This window comes from Argopecten irradians, chromosome 9 (genome assembly GCF_041381155.1).
Source record: "Argopecten irradians isolate NY chromosome 9, Ai_NY, whole genome shotgun sequence".
Classification (NCBI taxonomy): Eukaryota; Metazoa; Mollusca; class Bivalvia; order Pectinida; family Pectinidae; genus Argopecten; species Argopecten irradians.
In genome coordinates this window covers 6620031-6634077 of record NC_091142.1, presented here as the reverse complement: position 1 = coordinate 6634077, position 14047 = coordinate 6620031, and the positions used below count along the sequence as shown (strand labels likewise).

Below are 14047 nucleotides of genomic sequence, written 5' to 3'. Positions count from 1 at the left end.
AACCTGAAATGTAACCAAAAATATAAAAGAAACGAAATTTACAAAAAATTACCTTTTGGAGATGTTTTAGTACATTACAGAAATAATACAGACATATTATATAATGTGGATACACAACAGATGATGTTTCAACGATAAACTATAACAGTTTTATTTTTATTACATTAGACTCTTTCTGTATTACGTGAAATATTGAAGACGACTGATAACATTTAATTTCTAAGCTGCTAATTTTATGATTTTGTATGCACCAAACATTAGATAGAAAAACAAACAATAGCAAGTTATTGAAACTTAACAAAAATTATCCCTTAAAACGGAAAATCGAGAAACTGTCATGTGATCATACTATCTGAAGTGACAAACTAATGGTAATAAAAGACTCTTTCATTCTAATTTGAAATTTGGAACAAATTGGATTCAGAAATGTTTATTGATCTGAGGCACTTTAATTCAACATATTTTTTTCTTGAAGAGTTTTGTGCTTTCGTTTAGATTTTTGTTTTACGCGACGCATTGTTTTCGTTTTGCATGGAGCTAGGTAGGTCCTTCATGATATGGCGGCCATGAAAATAACCTTGACCGACCAATAAATCGCTTCTGGAGAAAGACGACTTCCGATAAAATCAGTCAAAAACAATTGAAGGGAAACATAAAACTATATACAAACAATATTGGCTAGAAATCAATTGACTCTAAACAAGACTATGGTTCTAAAAGACTGATGAGCAGACGTTTGACCGTCTAAGATCTAATAACAAGAAGTAAACAGATAGAGTAATGTGATTTTCTTTACCGACAAACGTGCGAGCGGCCGCTAAATATGTTCGCTTGATGATGTCGATAGAGGGCGCCACTGCTGATCTGACGTCACCACATCGTTGTAAAGTGTTCCCTAGAGGGCTAGGTTCAATGGTCGTGGCACTAAAAATACAATAAAGATGATGTGTCAGGATTTAAAGATGATTAATTTCGCATTTGTAAAAGCCAAAAATGGCGGTTTTGGATGAAATATGATTCATCCGGAGAAGAAAACATGCTTCCATTTTTAAAAAAGATGACATTAGTAATAAAACAACTATTTAGTCAGACGTTTAATATCAGTCTTCGTAGGACATGACCTTGAACTAGTTCACAAATATAAATTGGTTATGACAGAGTAGGGGTAGGGGTATTTCAGCACTAGCAAAAATTGACCATTGAAGGTTTGTTTTCCCTATCAATGCGCGATATTTGGCTGTGTGTCAGCATGGATTAAAGACAGCAAGTGCATTTGTTTTTTAGAAGGATAAAGTAGCATGTTTATAGCAGCGGTTAACACCATTGTTACTCGAAACCAAATTATTTACAGAGTGTTCTCAAAAAGGGTCACCCGACCCGTAAATAGCTTAACGTTAACATTCGAGATTGATTTGTACGACCAGCGGAAAGAAGTGCTTCCTCTGGGGCAGTTCCGAAGAGTAGAAGAAATGATAAAAAGAATCATGTTTCCTTTGATCAATGGTTACCCCTTTGTTGTATTTGACTTTAATTAGCACTTACTGCTGTGTCGGTTTTGCTAGTGAAGAGCAGCCGGAGTACAAGAGAAAAAGTCAGCACCTAACAAATGTTACAAGGGAGAAAATCTATATCTTTACCTTTCGTCAAGTAGTAACGCCTCAAGGTAGAATTTTTAACAACCAATTTTTGTATGGCGTTTTATTGTATAATCCTAATGCTCACCCATCACGTGAAATATATTTTAACAGCATCAACCAATGGCCTTGACGGAGAGTGATGACGACATACGGGATTTAATACGATTACATACACTAACGGCTATCACATGTAACTACTGCTCGGGGAACTTCCTGACGGCATCCTTCAGTTAGTCTTTACATGTGGAGATGTTACTATACCCAAGATGTGGAGAAATTACGAACTATCTCTTTACCGAACCCATTAACGTAGATCTGGCTGCTCTATATCTGCATATAAAAGTGTCTCCAGCTGACCATTAAATCTCGCCAACTCGTGTTATACAAAAAGACAGGAGAAATCGTAATAAACTAAGATGGTTTTGTATGTACTAATACCAGTATAAAAGTAGATATCGTTGCAATGGTTATAGGAGATGGTATTGTAACCGGATAATGGCTTCTAGCGTACAAAAACACCGTCCATCAACAGTTTCCTTCTGGGTATAGTTCAATTCCAGGTTTTTGTTTTGTATATTTTAAGACACCAGATTTAAAAAAAAAATCCAAAGTCACTGACTACATCCCACCCTCTGGAATTCAGGAAATCATTTTGACTTGCAGATACGTATGTACTTTCGAGAGCTGAATTTTTCAGACGTTTTCCAGAAGGTTTTTTCAAAGAAAATGAAATTAGTGAATTAATCACTCTCCAGGTAAATCGTTTATAATGTCATAGCAGTTTCGTATTAATCAAATTATAAAAGAGTTTGTTTTTTTTCGAATCAGGGATAGGTGCGACCAGTGAACTTTGAAAAGAAAATAAGAAACTTGCTTTACAATTTGTCAAACTTTGAAGTGTGGACAGATAGAAGAAAGAAATCAATTTTAGATGTACTGTAGCCATCTTAATTTAGATCAATTATGGTAAAGAAGAATGACTCACTACTTTAACGCCTCTCACAGAATGATAACATCTCTCCTCCATCCAAAATACACAATAACAATAAAAAGTGAGATATAGGACGTGGAAATGAAATCAAGCGACAACAGCGAAAGAATTAAATAAAATTAGACAGTTACTGGAAAAAATATTGACCTGATATTCAACGAACTGACTAACAGCATGTCAACCACCAAAACGTGACTATCAATTCCACAAATTCAAACTATACTTTATATGAATCACTGGTTAGTCTGCCTTTCCAGCAGGACTATCTTTAGATTGAACTTGAGGTGTATTTTCATATTCTGTTTTATGATATGGACATAGATGCACTGTGTGTATGTGTACTTTACTTAACTATTCTATTAAATCTATCTTATTAAACGTGTGTAAGGTAGATATTGAAATATTGCTATAATGACATTCAAGTCAACTCCTAGATCGGTAGAGATAATAACTTCTGATGCGACAAAGAAATATTGTATGATAAGTATGATACCACAGCCTCCCAAAACTTACAAAAATTCACACGTCCTTAAATGACACTGGCTGTTAATAATTATATACCAAGCGAAACCATGTAAACGGAAAAGGGTGACTCGGATAAAGTATGCACCAGTTGTCTGACGTCCAAATCAGGACCTTGACCCAAATACAATAACGGAATGATGAGACGATAGTTCCATCATGTAAATGTTACTCTTCTCCTGATGTAATGATATGACAGGTTGAGATGCCAAGAAGAGACAACCTCCACCACTTGAAAGCGAGACACGATGTCTTAACTCTTTATGCTTTTATTCGTGACATAGCCAACAGTCGTCAAGTCAACCTTCATGTACGACAGATTGATGTTCTTGTCTCGGTTATCCAGACTCTTGTTGACGGCGCTCGCCACATTAAAACCTCGGTTAAAGTCTATCATGCTGTTTTGCGAAGTCGAAAAGAGTTGTTTAAAGATTTCGGTATATAGTGGGTGTACGCATTCAAGATACTCTAAGGGTTACTTTCACTGTCGTTATATCCACTCCTGGACTATGTCATAGTAAAAACTAAGTATCGAGGATGGGGTGTACTATACAAGTCCAATTCAATACGGCAGCTCCCATTCAACTTTTGTCACAATGTCTCAGTTTTTATTTTGGATACCTTGGTCAAAGTTTATTATGTTGATTTGCAAAGTGGAAATGAGTCGTTTCAATAATTCGATAAATCGTTTGATGGTGTACGATGTCTACGTCCTTTTCAATATGGCAGCACCTATACTGCATTTGTTGTAACGCTACCAATTCTATTTTGTGCATCTCCAAATCAGCAACATGAAACAGAACATCGAGCTCACATCTGAACTCAATAGTCTTATCATACATGTCACTTTGTTTACGTTTGAACTTAAAGAAACATTACGCTTCCGAAACAAAAATTAAAAGTTATTTAAGATGAAGTTACAAAGCTAAACAGATGCAAGATGCCTTCTGTGTAAATCTATGTTAACAGAGAGGGTTCATTTCACTGTTTTGGCGTTTGGCGTACGTAATGATAATCTACTACTGCGCGGTATCTAGGACGGGGACGGGAAACATAAGACGATATTAAAGAAGTGATGATACGTGTAGTATTAAAGGTAAGCTAACCTGGATTCTACAAAAGTATCAAACTATTATTTCACTTACAAATTAAAAAATAAAATCTTTTTCTGAAACGAAGTGGACGTTTAAGTAAAACAACGCTTTAATACATTCACATTCACCAAGCTCTTGCATGTAAAGTAACAAGCATATGGTTGAACGACACACCCAATGTCCCGGATGTTGATACATTTTGTATGTAACACTTTCATCAACCGGAATGCCTCAGATGTATAACATGACATTGGAGGTGTAGGATTATGTAAGAGAATCAAACATCTTGTTCGCCAGAAAACCTATTCACGCCCTAAAATTCGCGTAAAAAATTAACAGTTATTGGGAGGCTTAACTAATATAGCCTTATTTAATATCTTCGATACGTAAACACAAAACATGGATGGTATTTCCAGAGGGGAAGTGTTTTGATGGCAACCATGATGTTTATGAAATAGTCCCTTAGTTTCAAAATGGATGCTCTCGTATCACATACTAGATCATTATACGTCAGTTACATCGATCCGAGAAGTTCCGAATGATGCTTTCTTACTTTGTCTGTAGCAGTGATTTGTCTTACCTGTATGTGTAGCCGGTACAACAGGACGAGAAAAAGAAAGCAGGCGTATTATAGGTAACACTTAATGTTGCTTGTAGATTTGTTATATCCTCTTTGGCGAAGAATCGTGACTCGTTCCATAACGCTGAAATAATACCATAAGTCGATTTGTATTCATTAGTAAACAAAAAAGAAAAGAAAAAAAACAACAAAGTATGTCGGAAAAGCATTACATTTTCTCATAGTCTGCCAAGTTATCGGGATTTTCTGAAAGTATGAAGAAAGTGAAGTTAATCTGATTGATTATAATGTGAAACAGTTACACAAACGCATAGTTTTGGATAAAAATTGATAAACTGGAATGTATTTGAGCAAAATACTGTGCAATATCGTGGTCGATCAATAACTGCTACGATTCGTACAACAAATAAACCTTTAACGATATATGTGTTTTTTTCTGCACTAACAAACATATTTTCATAGTATGCAGCAAAGGGTGATTTTTTGAAACAAAACATACTATAAATCTATTTGATATGTTTATGAACATGGAAATCACAAAGTTAAGTAATATCCGAAACTTTCCGAGAGGTTTTTTTCAAAGATTTTGTGATTCCAAAGGAAGAACATCTCTTTTTTATATCCGCATTCAAAGGAGTAATTTCCATGCATGTCTTAACGCTACTATTACAATTTCCACATAAAAATATCCAGCTATTTTGAACAGACATGAAATGGTCTATTGGAAATAGTGTGATATCTACAATGAAAATAGTGTTATATTTTCAAGGAAAATTGTGCGAAATTCTTAATGAAAATTGTGCGAAATTTTTATTGAAAACTGAGCATAATTCTTAATGAGAACGGTTCGAAATTTTTAGTGAAAATTGTGCGAAATTTTTAATGAGAAATGTGCGAAATTTTTAATGAAAATTGTGCGAAATTTTTAATGAAAATTGTGCGAAATTTTCAATGAGAATTGTGCGGAATTTTAAATGAAAATTGTGCGAAATTTTTTAAGCAGCGCCTCCTTGTTACATTCTTACCATTGATGCATTTTGCAATTTCTATTTTTTTTCATTAATAAGAACAAGCATGATACTGAACTAGATTAATTAGCGCTTGATAGCAGGGATCATATCCACTGAGAATTTTCCAAAGAGGTTTATGTTGAGAACTTAAACACTAGCGACCGTGACTTACCTCTTTCAAAGAGTAGGGGACAATTGTTCATGATATTCCTATCAATAAAACTCTGTATAGAGTACCCATCCGCAGTGGCCAAAACCCAATTCAGTCCCACAGGCCCTGCAAAAGAAGATATGAAATAAAATATCACTTTAGTTAATGAAAGTGACATCTGACATTGAGTAATTAAAGAATCGAAAAATAGTAATGAAAGAATCGAATATAGTAAATAACGCCCATAACGAACCTCTGGGACCACCAAAATCACTTCGTTATAAGCTTAGTTCGTTATATACCCGATATCTTAAAGGGACAATTCAGTCTAAGAGAACATTAAAATGTGTACATATATCGGAAAAAACCAGTTCTAATGGAAATTAGATCAGTCGGTTTTACTGTGATATGCCTGAAAAGCCCATGGTTGTGACATGTGTGTAGATGTTCAAACTCGCTCGCTGTCCGCCATTACACATTGTGGTCGAACTTCTTGTATGCCGCACCCTGTCCCTTGCTCGTAGAGTAATGCAACTTTTGTCTAGAACTGCTCAAATCGCTCTGACAGTGGTGTGCTTACCTTATTAGGTGAATTATCTTGCCTAAAAATCATTTTTTTCACCTTCGCAATGGTTATGTAGTTTATTTGTTAAACGTGCGTGACTTTGGCTCGGGTATGGGTACAGCGTCCATATTGTACCTGCTTAATCGTATTGATCAACGATTTGATATTTCAACGATATTAATTAAAATATTACACAATGACGTGGAATTTGTCAATATTTTATATTATATGTTTCATAAGAAACGTAGAACAATACATTTATGCCTTATTTTGCTTCTTGTTATGTAAAAGAATTAGCCAGAGTGAATTGTCCCTTTAAAATAACCTTGACAGGTATGAAAATTACTACGTTATAACTGTGAATTCTTTGTAAGCGTGTTTCACTGTAGTCGTTTTCGCCATGCTGTTTCTTGGTAAACAATGGCGACGAATGCTGGGTATCATTTGACATAATAATTGATTGTCACAATAGAAAACACAAGCGAAAATGTCTCGTGACATATCAAAATGTAAGAGGCATTTATCAATGTTCATATGATATAACAATCATCACACGCTTCCTTACCTGTTAGTTGTAGGTCCCTCCTGGCATCAGACATATTGAAAGACACCATACTATTGGTGAATTTGGTTCGCCATTCATCACTTATATTGATGCGCCCGGATTGTTCGAATAACCAAAATGTGTAGACATTATCTTTACCCCCAGGATTCAGTGGGCCTCGGTAAGTCAAGATAGTCTATAAAATATCATAACACAAAACTTATGAAATCATCAGTATATAGTGTATAGCATTAAAAAAGAAAGTCGTTGTATAGGTATTTCGATGTATCGAGGTTGAGTTTAAAACCCTGGGTTTCACAGCGTTTAATACATTACCGTAAATTGGAATATTTTGGTGTTGTTGAAATTTGGCGTTTTTGTATCAAAATTCAAAATGGGATGGTTAGATTTTTGTGCGTTTAAATTTGGCGTTTCCCTATGTCATGTAATGTTTTTAAGCGCATAACTTGATTTGATAAAAGAAAACAATTCTGAAGATTTACTTTGTCTATACACATAGATCCTGCAACAATGAAAAACTGATTAGGGACTAGTTTTGAAGCCTTATCGATACAAAGACAACCCTTTGAAATATTGTTCTTCAATAGAAGTAATAAATAGTCACATTTATACACTGATAAAGTTAATTTTAAATACACCAACAAAATACTCGTTACAAGCAAAATTAAATTGTTCGATGGTAAAATGCACTTTCCCCACGTCGACTTACTGCTTTCTCAAAACCACATGTTGACATGGACTTTAAGATGACCTTCAATACGCGACTTCGTATAGCAGACTTATGATATCACAACGAGATTAACTACAACCCGGAAAACTGTATGCAGAACATTAGTTCAGCTCGTTAAGATCGATATTCTGATAACTAAAATATTACATTACATAAAGACAACATAACAACACCTACTAAAGTTGTATTGTTTTACTATAGAAAGTTCAATTATGGGTAAAAAGCTATATTTTGTAACCTGAACACTTACACCAAAATCTATGATATATTCAAATGTATAAAATGTATCACAATTATACAAAAAATTAAAGGAAGTTACCTAAACCGAAACGACATTAAATTTATTTCTATTAAGAATGCCAAGCTTTAATATGTATCGCAATATTGGATTGAGGCCCAACAGTTATAAGATCACTGGTGATTCTATGGACCCATGTTTTTCACTTTCTTCTACCAATTAAATCATAATTTCCATTCCGCAGATAGTACCATATTTCCGATCGTCGTCCTTATAACCACATGTACTGGTGTCCTACTATTACAACACCATGTGTCTACGTGCAGTAGACTTGACCTAATTAAACTTGTTTAAGCAGTGTTGCACAATTACTTGCATATTGATGATATGACTTCATCTTAGATTATCGATATAGATTTTCTGCCATTCAAATTTTAAATTAATATTGAAAGTAAAAAAAAACCCGGAAATATTGTGCGTCTTCAAGGTAAAGAACTCTGTTTAAGCTAGTGATATTTTGTATGTCTTTATATTACTTCTCATGTATACTTGAACATAACTAAGTTGACAAAAATTGTGTATGTGTCAGACCTAACCTTAGGTATTACTGTTGACCTGTAGATTGTTGTGTTGTTTGTAAATTTTGGCAAAATATGCAAATTATTGTACATTTCAGTTCAGAAAGTCTGCAGGGTTCGACACATATTTCTTTCACCAAAATGCCATTATGTTTACTATTTGTAATAGAATGTGGTATGGACGCTGGTTTGACCGGATTTGACTTAACAAAAGCAAACACATCGAATCCTTTTTGACCTTGGCATGCAACTGGCGGTAGTCGATTGTATGATGATAATATGGCATATAGGAAGACATCATGTAGGGAGACATTTCAACCATCTCATATTATTCTATTATATACTATTGGGAACACTGAACATGAAACGAAGATTTGTTTTGTGAAGTGATATATAGGCATTCGCAATATCGATAGTTTAAACAGGGTCTAAAACCTAACAACACTTGCTTACCTCTGACACGGACAAATCTCCGCCCTCGATGTTGATAAACACGCCATGAAGGATGTGTGAGCCTACGTCATAAATGATTAACGTGTACATTTTTCCCGCCTCGGCATCCCACGTGATCGAAGGCTGCATCCGGACATCCCAAGGGTAGTATACGTCATACAAAAGTGGGTCAACCGTGAACTGTTTCTCAGGCTTGACCCAAGTGTGACCACAGCCGGAATAACTACCTATGAAAGGAATCGGTATTACTGATTAATGTATTCTCTAGTGTTTTTACGTAAGGTTTTATATCAAAACATCTCCCACTGGAACAGGTCAGTAATGAATGCATGTCTACCACGCTTAATCCAATATCAAGATGCCAATGTATCTAACTCTAAATGGAACAAAAGAAGTCGTCGGAAAGAACCAGTCGGAAATGGACGGATTGAACGACGATTGATTAAGTGGTAGAATTTTTTTTATTATTATTGGTCGACGGTTTGAAGTTCATCGTTGATCTTACATAGCATAGATGCAAATAAACGGGTCTTGTAAGACATGCTAAATTACAAATCTCAGTAGTTCCTTCCTGCACTTGAACGACCATGTATTGATTTTGTAAACTTCAGTTTTTACCCTAGTCAAAATGAATTTCACAAAACTCTCTCTGCCTTCAGGTATCCGATACATAAACATTTCGGTGGAAGTAAAAACGATATTTTATAACCAAGAAAATATGCATTTGTCAAATTCTTTCGGAATCAAATTCTAGGGACGGCACTTTGGTTCAATACTAGTACATCAATCTTTCCTCCTTCTTCTTTTTATTCCGAAAACATATCGGTAGACATTCCAACATTCCACCGTCGGAATATCACAGTCTACGTTAAAATAGTTTAATATTGCACATAAAATGACATAGTACATATGTTATACATACTCTAAGATTGGACAGTGATATAACAGTACAGGTTGTCCTTCGATTCGATCTGATAATTTAATCTAAACGTAAGTAATAGAACTAGTATCAATGCCGCCAACCAATAATCCTCACAGAGTATATACCATGTTCCGAGAAGACATATCTAACCTTACTTTAGTCCATGTCTAGAATTGGTCATATTTATAGCTTCAGCTGATTTTCCTGGCATGTCAGAGAGATAAGTATCTAGTATAATAATCGCACGTGTTCTCACGGCGAAAAGTACAGTGTATTGATAATATGATAAATCAAGTGACAGGGGAAATGTACTTATATACGACACAAATAAGTAGCCTTAAAGCAGCCTAATATGACCGAGATTAAGCTGATCGTACGTTTTTACGCACTTCGGGATTGTTAGAGTGCAGAAAGTAACCTAAATGAGACATTTTACTGAATATATCCTCTAGTGTTGTATTCTCAATATTTAATGCTCTTTTCTCTTCATCGAAGAATTGTAAACTGTAAACTGAAAAACCAACTTCGCGTAATATTTCATCTGTTAAATTGTCCAAATGACAAAATCAAAACAAACGTCACCCAACAATAAATTCATTTTCAAGCAAATACGTATTTTTGTGACTTGCACTTTCATATTTTAAGAAAGGTATGCTTATCAAAATTTTAATATTATTCAGACATTTATGAACGAAGTTGAATGGTATTTGAAAGATTTTGCAGCCAGAAATTCTAAACTACAAAAACCCATAAGCGTTGTTATTTTAGTTCATTGCAGAGAATGCTAATACGAGCCGTATTCTTTCATATTCGAAATGTCTCCGAAGTCAAAGCCATAAAAGCGATGCCAGAAACTAGTCCCTGCCTGGCGTATTTTGACGTAATTTAAACATTACAAAGGAGAAACCGTAAATGAAAAGCACATACATGGCAAACAAGTACATATTTTATGCGTAAGCATTAACTAAATTTAGACAATTATCAGATGCTAGAAACAACTTACTACATCTTTGTTTTTCAATTTGCAAGTTAAAACGTCCATATTTAAAGTCGTTACTAGACTTAAGCTCCAATATTACGTCTCTTGCGGTAACTTGTTTCCAAGCTATGAAAGTTATCCTTTCCACCGTCGGTACTTAATATAGGTTTTCCGTTGTGTGCTTTGCTCTCGAATGTCTTAGTACATATGTAATTACAATTGCTGCTGAGATTAATATTACTACTGACGAGTGTTAACATACTTTTCAAGCTGATAGGTGGCCATCATTTATTTTATGTCATTCTTCTAGAGGGAAAAAGTAATAAGAAAACCATTTAAATGCTTCTCTTTTTTTCCAAATTTCAGACATTCACTCATGCTTTTATATTCCCAAAGTAATAATAACAATAGCTAGGTACAGTGTAAATGACGCTTGAAACATATAGTTTTGTAATTATGAAATACACGACGCGCTGTGGATAGAAAAACATCGATCTCTTAGATAGGTAGTAGAAGTCATTTTATTTTTTCCCCAAAGTCAAGAGGAAATGAAATTAAAGTTTCCTTACTCAAGATATATATTAGCCATTAACATGTTGAAGAGAAATTCCGTACAATGAATAGGTATAAGGATAAATAGAAACGCACGTTCATTAAGGTATTTGATAAGGACCAACCCGTGTTGGCGATTTGTCGCTTTCGAGTCTATTTTTTTAATCATGTATCATTTTCGAGAAAAAAAATAATTAGGTTTTGTTTTTAGTCGACTCCTCGTGGTGATAACCACAAAAGCATATTTTGACTTGAATAATGGACATAAACAGAACGGCATATTAGAGCTTTGAAATAGTGTGTTGGCGCCATTCGGAACTCATCAGATTTAACAAACGTACCAAATTACGTTACATTAAGCATCGTGAATGATAAAAAAACTGTATTCACTTTCTCAAGTAATTACAGCTAAACAATACGATTATATCTATCGACAATAAATATTTTGAAGTGAATATGAAGAAAATTTGATTAATTTTCCTTTTACTGTACACTCGTCTATGCACGTTGTTTGTGTTTTCGCTATCTGATCGGCATTTGTTATTTTGTCGAGAACATGTTGCTTTCTTTGATTTTAAAAATTTAGAATTGGAATGTTTTTCGTTGTGATGATCCAGGCACATTAGACGTTCTGTTTGTCGATAAAGTATGCTCGTATGACATAAATCAATATCAGATTGATAACTTGGGATTTTATCATAAATTTCGTGTTAACGGGACTCAATAACACTCAGTAACAGCTGATATGACAATTATATCAAAATGCACTTAAAATGGATACTCGGATAACTTGAGATTTCACTACAATCGCACCAGTTTCGACACAAGGGGACTTAAAAAAGGACTCATAAAAAGTGCGGACCTACACTCAGTAACCGGCAAACAGCTGGTTTGATAAAATATGTCCAAGTACAATTAATATGGATGCTCAGATAACTCGTGATTTCACCTCAGTTGCACTAGTGTCTAAAATGGATACTCGGATAACTCGAGATGATTTTACCTCAGTTGCGCGAATTTCGACATAAAGAGACACAACTACCCTCGGTCGCAGCTGAGGCTACTTACCAGCAGGGGAGGTATAGTTGACATCGATATACTTTTTGACGAGATTCGCGTCTAAACCTTGAGAGTAAAAGACTCTACTGATGATACTATCTTCAACATTTGGTGCCGAATTGCTACAGTCGATCATCAGCCGCATTGGGTCAGGACAGCGGGTTTTATAGGGACTACCGAACCAGAAAAGATCCCTATCCGCGGCCCTTTCTAGGATCTTGAGCAGACATCCTTGGAGGTTGGTCGTCCTGTTGGCTTGGGAACACGCCGTATCGGCCATCACTGTCAACAGAAAACAGACTAACGTTAGACAATTTAATGGAAACACATTCAGAATTGACAACTATTTCCCAGACGATCTATTTTGTATCATCAATATGACTAAAGAGTTTAGCGGTGACATGTCAAATGTTCCGAGGCAGTAAATACAGTAAATTTCAAATATAATGAATTCGATTAAAAGGAAGTTAGAGTTATATCGAAATACATGTATAAATAAATTATCTTTATAATATAAATAATGTATCACGATTTATATTAGTTGTTTTTCCACTACGAACTATTTCATCTCATTTTCCTAGTAATTAAACATTATTAATTGTAGATGGAAGATGAATTTATCTAGACATTTTAAATGAAAACCTCATGCGACATTTTTTTCCTTTTGAGTTGTTTGCTTGTGAACACAATATTTTCTCCGGCTAAGTTAATAACTCTTGGTATGTTTTGCTATTTTTCATTTTTGGGAACAATATGAAGTACAAACGCTGTATAACCAAATCAAAATGCTCGACGTGAAAAAAATACCCCTTTACACAAATTTTTTTCTTGTATAACGAATTGAATCCCCAGGTCCGTTGCGAACTGGTTTAAATGAATGCTACCGTATTTTTCTATACTGAATATGTGTGTGCATGTGTATAAATTTAGATAAGTTGCCTAGATCTACACACGACTCGTAATAATCGTATTATTCCTTCCAAATCTATAAAATTCAGTAAAGGTATGAACGTTTTACGTTAATCATGTCTACAGCGCAATGTACATCTAGGTCGAGGAATAACCCCCTGTCAAATATGATATCTGATGGTGACGAAATCAATTTCCATAAAAAAATTCGGTCTAAGTTCTCTTTTTGAAGTTTCGGATTGAGATTTCCACGTCTGTTTTCGAATGATGTCTGAAATTTGTTCTTAACCATAACGGTTACCGGAAGCGGAAGTATCACATGTGAAGGGCAAGAGAGTTTGTTAACAGTCAGGGTCATATAAGGACTGTATCCCATGCTTGCGGTGTGTTGCGTGTTTGAAGTGCGTGTTTTGAGAGACTGCGGCATATTCGTTATGTCTCTTTGTGATATATCTTGTGGTTTTTAGTGCTAGCCTACTGAAGGTAGAAGACATCAAAAAAGCGACCAGAGA

At 34.9% G+C, this 14047-nt stretch overlaps 1 protein-coding gene across 1 annotated transcript in view; it reads right to left on the bottom strand.

Annotated features, from left to right (window-relative positions):
• LOC138331243 (uncharacterized) overlaps positions 1-14047 on the bottom strand; it is a 57381-nt gene that overhangs the window by 5888 nt on the left and 37446 nt on the right. Inside the window, exons 2-7 of the mRNA XM_069278744.1 lie at positions 12636-12908; positions 9115-9341; positions 7116-7290; positions 6007-6111; positions 4825-4948; positions 797-924 (exon numbers count right to left, since the gene is read on the bottom strand). Of these exons, the coding sequence (XP_069134845.1) occupies positions 797-924; positions 4825-4948; positions 6007-6111; positions 7116-7290; positions 9115-9341; positions 12636-12908 (1032 nt within the window). The remainder of the gene's footprint in view (positions 1-796; positions 925-4824; positions 4949-6006; positions 6112-7115; positions 7291-9114; positions 9342-12635; positions 12909-14047) is intronic.